This window comes from Ornithorhynchus anatinus, chromosome 11 (genome assembly GCF_004115215.2).
Source record: "Ornithorhynchus anatinus isolate Pmale09 chromosome 11, mOrnAna1.pri.v4, whole genome shotgun sequence".
In the NCBI taxonomy this organism is placed as follows: domain Eukaryota; kingdom Metazoa; phylum Chordata; class Mammalia; order Monotremata; family Ornithorhynchidae; genus Ornithorhynchus; species Ornithorhynchus anatinus.
Window position 1 is genome coordinate 24,188,797 of NC_041738.1, and position 7,335 is coordinate 24,196,131.

Consider the following 7,335-nt stretch of genomic DNA (forward strand, 5'->3'; position numbering starts at 1 on the left):
ATTTCTGATGGAATAGGGATATTGAGCTGTAAACAAAGTGTGCATCATATTTTTAAGCTAATTTAAATGGGAATGATCCATACAATAAGAACCTGGTAGAAACCTGGAGGACTGGCATATACGATGGAGAGAATTAGCTGTTTCCAGAGAATACCTTGGGCTAAATTTCCAGGGATAATGGAGGGTTCCTGCTCTCACGGTTATGAACATGGGTTTGCTTTTTTTTTCCATTTCATTTGCTTAATTAAACTTAAATTCAATTAAAATTCACTTAATTAAACATTTAGATATGATGGCAGGCAAAGCCAAAGTCTAATTTACTGTTTTCTTTATTTCCAGGAAAGTCATCCTTAGGAATGGCCCTCTTTCGAATAATAGAACCCACATCTGGCACGATCTACATCGATGATGTCGATATCTGCAGTATTAGTTTGGAAGATCTTAGAAGCAAACTCTCTGTGATCCCCCAGGATCCCATTCTGTTCGTAGGTACAGTAAGGTAGCTGTTCCCATCATCACATCAATATCTTTGCATAGTGACCTCTGCTTGGTCAGGGAGCAGAAAACCAGCTCATTATTTCCATTAAGAAGTATGGGATGGCAGATCTGAAAGAGGTTGCATTTTGAGGGAGATTCTATCAGTTTGGAGCCCAGTTTCTTGATCCGTTATGTAAGGTGCAATCAGTGCTCCAAATAATCAGCCAAATCCCACCAGCGAATAAATTTGGAATAAAAAGCACCTGCCCCTCCCCAACCACGGGGCTGGCATGTGAATCAAATGAAGCAATAGATGTGAAAGAACACATGTGTTGCTGAATTGTACTTTCCAAGCACTTAGCACAGTGCTCTGAACACAGTAAGTGCTCAATAAATTCGATTGAATGACTGAAAGAACTGTCATGTCCTCTGGAACTCCAGAATTATAATCAATCAGTCAAATGGCCCCCTCGTAGTTAAGAAGAGTGAATTCAGGTCTCAAAATGAACTAAATTCAAGTCATCATCAACCACAGAGATATGGAAATTTGTAGCTATTTAGCCTTATCTGAGCTTTCCCATCAGCATGAAGCCTGGGTAATTTCTTGGTTTTGACTAAATGAGGGTGCTTTAGCCGACCATGGTCTAAGAGGGCTAAAAAGAGAAACATTTGAAACCTGGACCTTTTCTTAATTTCATAGATTAAATTAATTGTACATTTCAAACATTTAATAAGCAAAATCTACTTTTTTTCTGCAGATATAATTTGGATCCTTTTGATAGATTCACAGAGGAAGAACTTTGGCAAGTCCTGGACCGAACTTTTATGAAAGAGACAGTAGGTTTCCTGGATTCTGAGGTGCTGTGGTTGCAAACTCACTTTAATATCACTAATCTCCTTCACAAGCCCAATAGTATGAATCACAAAGACCTGGCTCTTCCAGTCTTTATTCACTACATACATTTTCTTTCGGTTCAATTCACCACTAATAAATTCTCTTTTAGGACAAGTCTTCACTTACAAGTTATTTGAATAATCCAGGCCCAATTTATCCATATATTTTAGACAAGGGTCCTTTTCTGGAACCATGTAGATAATTCAGGGGGATGGAAAAACCTTATCTAGATGTGTTGGTTTGAATCTGGCTTTATTGTACAGCTACTGGGTACTGGGTAACATGGCCTGGTGGAAAGGGGATGGGCCTGGGAGGTTGAAGACCTCAGTTCTAATCTTCTGTGTGATCTTGGGCAAGTCACTTAACTTCTCTGTCCCTCAGTTTCCTATTTTATAAAGTGGGTATACAATTCTGTTCTCCTTCCAACCAGACTGTGAGCCCCCTTGCAGGATAGGGACTGTGGCCATTTAATTAGCTTGTAACTACCCCTGTGCTTAGTTCAGTGCTTGGTACATAGTAAGTGCTTAACAAATACTACATTTATGCTTATTATCATCATTAATATTTGTATTGTTATGATTTATTGCCATACAGCAGGTGCTTTATGCTTAGGGGGTTGCATATTTCCCCAGTGGACTGTCTTCTGTGCAATTTTTTGGAGAGCGGGGACTGGGAACAGAAGGATGGCAGAACTGCTCCCCTGCCCCAAGCTCTTCTCTTCCTGTTGGTGTCCTGGGAAATGGTATAGCCTGCTGAATTCAGATAGTCCAACCCTGCATATTCTCCCTAGAGACCTTAGGAAAGCAATACAGCCAATACAGCCTTCTCCAATCCAAACATCTCACTCTCTCCTGCTGGACAGATTCTTTCTTCTCCCCTCTCTCTGCCTCAAACCCTGTGAAACTGGGCAGAAATTTGGTGTCCAAACCTTCATCTGCTGGAATAATAATAATAATGATTATGATGATGATGGTGTTTGTTAAAAAAACTTTCTATGTGTCAAGCAGTGTTCTAAGCCCTGGGACAGATACAAGGTTACTAGGTTGGACATTGTCCATGTCCCACATGAGGCTCACAGATTTAATCCCTATTTTACAGGTGAGGTAGCTGAGGCCCAGAGAAATAAAGTAGTTTACCCAACATCCCACAGCAGGCGAATGGTGGAGCCAAAATTAGAACCCAGGTCCTTCTGAATCCCAGGCCCCGGATCTATCCACTAGGCCATGCTGCTTCCAACCCTCATGGCTGCTAGGCAGACAGACCATCTCCACTGATGGAGTTGTGTAGTAATTTCCCTAGGATAACAGTATGACCTGACCCTCAGTGAAGTGGTCTGAGACTCCGTGGCAGTCACAGTTCTCCTCACCTCACTCCTTTAGGCAGGGACTTTCCCAACCCTCTCCTGGAGACAAGGCCATGGAAAGCCTATTGTAATTCTTTATTATTCTCCACAACTGCCAGTGATGGATCATCACTTCCTGTCTGAATTTTCGAGGGCTCTATAAATCATATGGTGACTGTGAATTATTAATGCCTACTCACTCCCTGGGCCTTTACTTATACTATTTGAGCAATATTTAAATAATTGTTGGTTTGAGCTTCCCACGCCTTAATGTTCAGAAAAATAAAGCATCCTGATGAATGCGCGAGAGAGCACAATCAATATTCCAGGTCTAGCACAATTTTATAGAGAACCATCATAAATGTGACACTTTCTATGTTTTATAGGTAATTAAACTCCCAGAAAAATTACAGGCTGAAGTCACAGAAAATGGAGAAAACTTCTCAGTCGGGGAGCGGCAGCTGCTCTGCATGGCAAGAGCACTCCTTCGTAATTCAAAAGTGAGAAAACTGCACTGGGAATAGACGGGTCAAATTCTGGAATTTTTTTCCCAGACATTACTTGTATCGGAAGGTTGTGCTGTGAGTTAGTCTTGGGTTGAGGGTACAGCTATTTGAAAATAATCACAGGTTTTTTGTATGTCTCAAGACCAACTTGAGAGCCACAGGTTGAAGGTTGGAAATTATGTTGACTATGCTGAACTTTATAACAACGGAATCACTTTCTTTGTATTTTCCTCCTGGTGTCCTTGGTCACCTCTTTTAGCTGTCCTTCCATGAAATTCAAATGAAAAAACTCACCCCAGATACCTCCTTTACCTTCTACAAAAGGCAAGGTTTGGTAAATAGTGCCTGAAGGCTCAGTCAGCGTACTATAAGGGAGTAATACAAAATTCAGACTTCTGTTCCTCACTGAGTCATCCTGGGTCTCTGTCTCAGAGCGAGAGCGTCATGGTTTCTTTATATAACCAGTTCTTTCCCTAGTGCCTCCCTTCCTTGTTCTGACTCAATACCCACGCATTAAGCAACCATTACAATTGGCAACATAATGAATTGTTTCCTCTTACCCAGGTGATTGAATGGAATAAACTACTTTAAAATAAAAGGATGCAGAATTGGGGGGTGGGCAGGGATTCACCTAAGAACCGCATTACTAGACCTCTCCTAAGCCATCAGTAAGAGAGCCTGGATAAGAAGGACTCTCTCCTGAGTTTTACAAAGATCTTTCTCCAACAGATCATACTCCTTGATGAAGCCACTGCCTCAATTGACACAAAAACAGATAACCTGATTCAGTGTACGATCAAAGAAGCATTTAGAAACTGCACAGTGTTGACTATCGCCCACCGCCTGAACACCGTTCTGAACTGTGATCGGATCCTGGTCTTGGAACATGGGCAGGTAAAGTAAATTCCAACCGCCACCCCGTTCCTACACCTCTGCTTCACCAGGGGCTGAGTCCTTGATCTTTAACTTTCAGGTAGTTGAGTTTGACAAGCCAGAGGTTCTTGCCCAGAAGCCAGATTCAGCATTCGCCACATTGCTGGCGGCAGAGAGCAAAATCTGTGGGGGAAGAAGAACGTATGGTGGAGTGCTCAGCATATGATCTGGGTGAGGAATGATATGGGGGCAGAAAGGAGACCAACTAGACACTGCTGGGTATAGAGTAACAGAAGGAGTCCACGCTGACCTTCATGGGAATGAGAGCTCCGATACCCCAAAAACATCTCAGCAGTCACCACCCTCCCTACCCAGAAGAAAAACGGAGTGAACAAGAGTCGGACATTTCCTTGGCACTCTGGACTACCTGAAGCGCTCTTCTCTGTCAGGTCTGGCCAGGGCAGAAGCCCACAGAGTGAATTTATGTACCACTCTGCAACAGGAGAAATGTCGATGGTGACTTATTGCGTGAAAATGGAAGTAGTCTATCTTCCAGTGAGTGCTTGTAAATATCAGCAGGTCTGCAAAGTGTGTCCTTGCAACATTAGAAGAGAAAATCCTGAACATTTTTTATTTCAGCCCAATTTCCCTCCATCTTGACTCTAGCAAGCATTAGCTACTTGTATTCACAGTATGAAAGATTGATTGCAGTGTTTGGTAAAGAAAATCATATTGCACATGTCACTCAATCTAACATCAGTCAGGATAACTAGGAAAGCAAAATGTTGGATTTCTATATAAATGACACTTTTTAAACTTTATTGGTTATTGAAATGAGATGAGAATATGAATATACTTTGAAACATAACTTATTAATTTTGAGGGGGGGAGGGAATGTTCCAGTTTCTGTACCATTTCTTCTTAAAAGCTGTTGTCTGACATTTTCTTTCAATAATTGTTCCAATAAAGAACTTTTCTTGCTGACAAGGATTCTTTGCAGCTGTTTCAAACACATTATAAATGTCACCGTGACCAGCGCTCATTTTTTCATTTGTTGTGGTGTGCACTGTAGCCTATTCAAAAGATCCTGTTCCAACATTTGATTTTGGGCTAGGTTTATATTCTTCAAAACTGTATTTGTTGCTATCTCTTACAAGGCCACTGTACCAAAGAGATTTAATATAGATCAGGGGTGATTCTGAATAAATGTGTGACATTTCTCTCAGTCACTTCTCAGTCACGAGTGCCTCACCCTCAATGTCCTCCAGAAGTGATCCCATTTAATTTTGGGCTGTTTGGGGACCAACTCACAGAAAAATCATCACATGGGACTTTTTTTATGGTCTGTGCCAAGCACAAGAGAAGATAACAAGATAATCACAGACTGGTCACAGATTCTAACCCACACAGGACTCACTATGCAAGAGGTAGGCAGAGTAGGTGTCAGATGAGGAAACCTGATGCATAGAGAGATTAAGTGCCTTGCCCAAGGTCACAAAGCAGGACAATGGAAGAGTTGGGCTTACTTCAGACTCCATGGGGCAAAGGGATAGTTAACCTTTAAATAGTACATTAGCAAGACAACAGTTCTGGTTTGGAGGTGGAAAAAACAAATATCACCTCTGAAACCAGGGGTTCCACCTCCTTCTGGACTACAGCCAATCTATCTGAGTTTCCCAGAAAATTCACAAGAATCAGCCAATTCTGTCTTTTTGGGAGACACTTGTTAAACACTTACTTTATGTCAGGCACTGGGTTAGATACAAGCTAATCAGGTTGGACACAGTCCCTATCCCTCATTGGCTCACAGTCTTAACTTCCATTTTATGGATGTGGTAACTGAGGCACAGAGAAGTAAAATGACTTACCCAAGGTCACGCAGCAGACAAGCAGTAGAGCTGGGAATAGAAACCAGGTCCTTCTTGACTCGCAGGCCAGTGCTCTATCATGGTTGGTGTTTGTCCTTGTTTTGAAGGCTGAACTCCTGTAAACTGGGACTGTGAGAATGATTTTTGGCTATTACCCAACTAACTGCCCAAGGAGGGCAGCAGATATCTGAGATGCAAGAGGAGTCCCATTAATGCAAATAATCAGTGCAATGCAAGTTCCATCAGTAGGAAGACACTATGGCTGGTGTAATTCATGGCTCTCCACATTCGCTGGTAGGCAGCAAAAATCTGCCAGGCCTCAAAACTTTCTCCAGCCTATCATCTCTCTAAACTCATCATCAATGGTATTTATTGAGAGCTTACTACATGAAGAGCACTGTACTAAGCACATGGGAGAGCACAGCACAACAGAGTTGACAGACACACGTTCCCATCCCACGGTGAGGTTACAGTCTGCTGGGGAGACGGTAATATAAATAAATCATTTATAATATATGATTTAAAGACATATACATAAGTGCTGTCTGGTTGAGGAGGAGGCTAATATCAAATGGTCAAATATCCAAGTACATAGATGACACAGAAAGGCGAGTGAGATATACTCTTGGGTATATCTTCCAAAAACAATAAAAATATATGAAATCCATATCGCTTGCTACTGGCTTGTCCTCAGTTATTAGAGCAAGTTCGTATCTGAAAGCCTGGTTTAATGCACTGGGTGAGTAGGGTACAAATACACAGGGAGAGCCACTGTGTTCTGCCTCTAATTTCTAGGCTCTGGAATCTTATTGAGGGAATAGCTGGGTCGGATTAAACTTGAGCTTTCTCCCCCAACCTGAAGAATCTACAGAATCTTTTGTTTGTGTTCCATCTAGGAAAAGAATGATATGAGGATTTTCCCGCAAATTCTGCTTTCACACACAAGTAACCACACTTTTCCCAATCTTCCAGAGAATATTAAGAGGACAAAGGAAGTATTCCAACATATCAATCAATCAGTGGTATTTACTGAGCGCTTACTATGTGCAGAGCACCGTACTAACCACTTGGGAGAGTACAGTACCACAGCATTAGCAAACACGTTCCCTGGCCATAACAAGCTCATATAGTATTAGCAAAGCATTTTGTCTCATTGGAAGAAGGCACTATGGAAGCTCAGCATCCCCTTCTTGATAATAAAACCAAATCAGACCCTACCAGTGGGGAGAAAGAATACTGTTGAAACTTTGCAAGTTGCAGTGGCTCTTTCATACCCCTTTGGTGCTATTTTAGATGCCACTTTGGGGAAGTAATAATGTTGGTATTTGTTAAGCGCTTACTATGTGCCGAGCACTGTTCTAAGCGCTGGGGTAG

General features: G+C 41.8%; 1 protein-coding gene across 5 annotated transcripts in view; it reads left to right on the forward strand.

Annotated features, from left to right (window-relative positions):
• ABCC12 (ATP binding cassette subfamily C member 12) overlaps positions 1 to 5,081 on the forward strand; it is a 79,000-nt gene extending 73,919 nt beyond the window's left edge. For 4 of the 5 annotated variants that reach the window (XM_029076267.2, XM_029076270.2, XM_029076269.2 and 1 more), the window contains 5 exons: positions 340 to 499; positions 1,236 to 1,314; positions 3,101 to 3,214; positions 3,950 to 4,114; positions 4,194 to 5,081. In XM_029076267.2, the coding sequence (XP_028932100.1) occupies positions 340 to 499; positions 1,236 to 1,314; positions 3,101 to 3,214; positions 3,950 to 4,114; positions 4,194 to 4,319 (644 nt within the window). In that variant the 3' untranslated portion in view covers positions 4,320 to 5,081. Of the gene's footprint in view, positions 1 to 339; positions 500 to 1,235; positions 1,315 to 3,100; positions 3,215 to 3,949; positions 4,115 to 4,193 lie in introns of those variants that run through there. The other variant, XM_029076273.2, reaches the window with a different exon arrangement.
• The last annotated feature ends 2,254 nt before the right edge of the window (positions 5,082 to 7,335 follow it).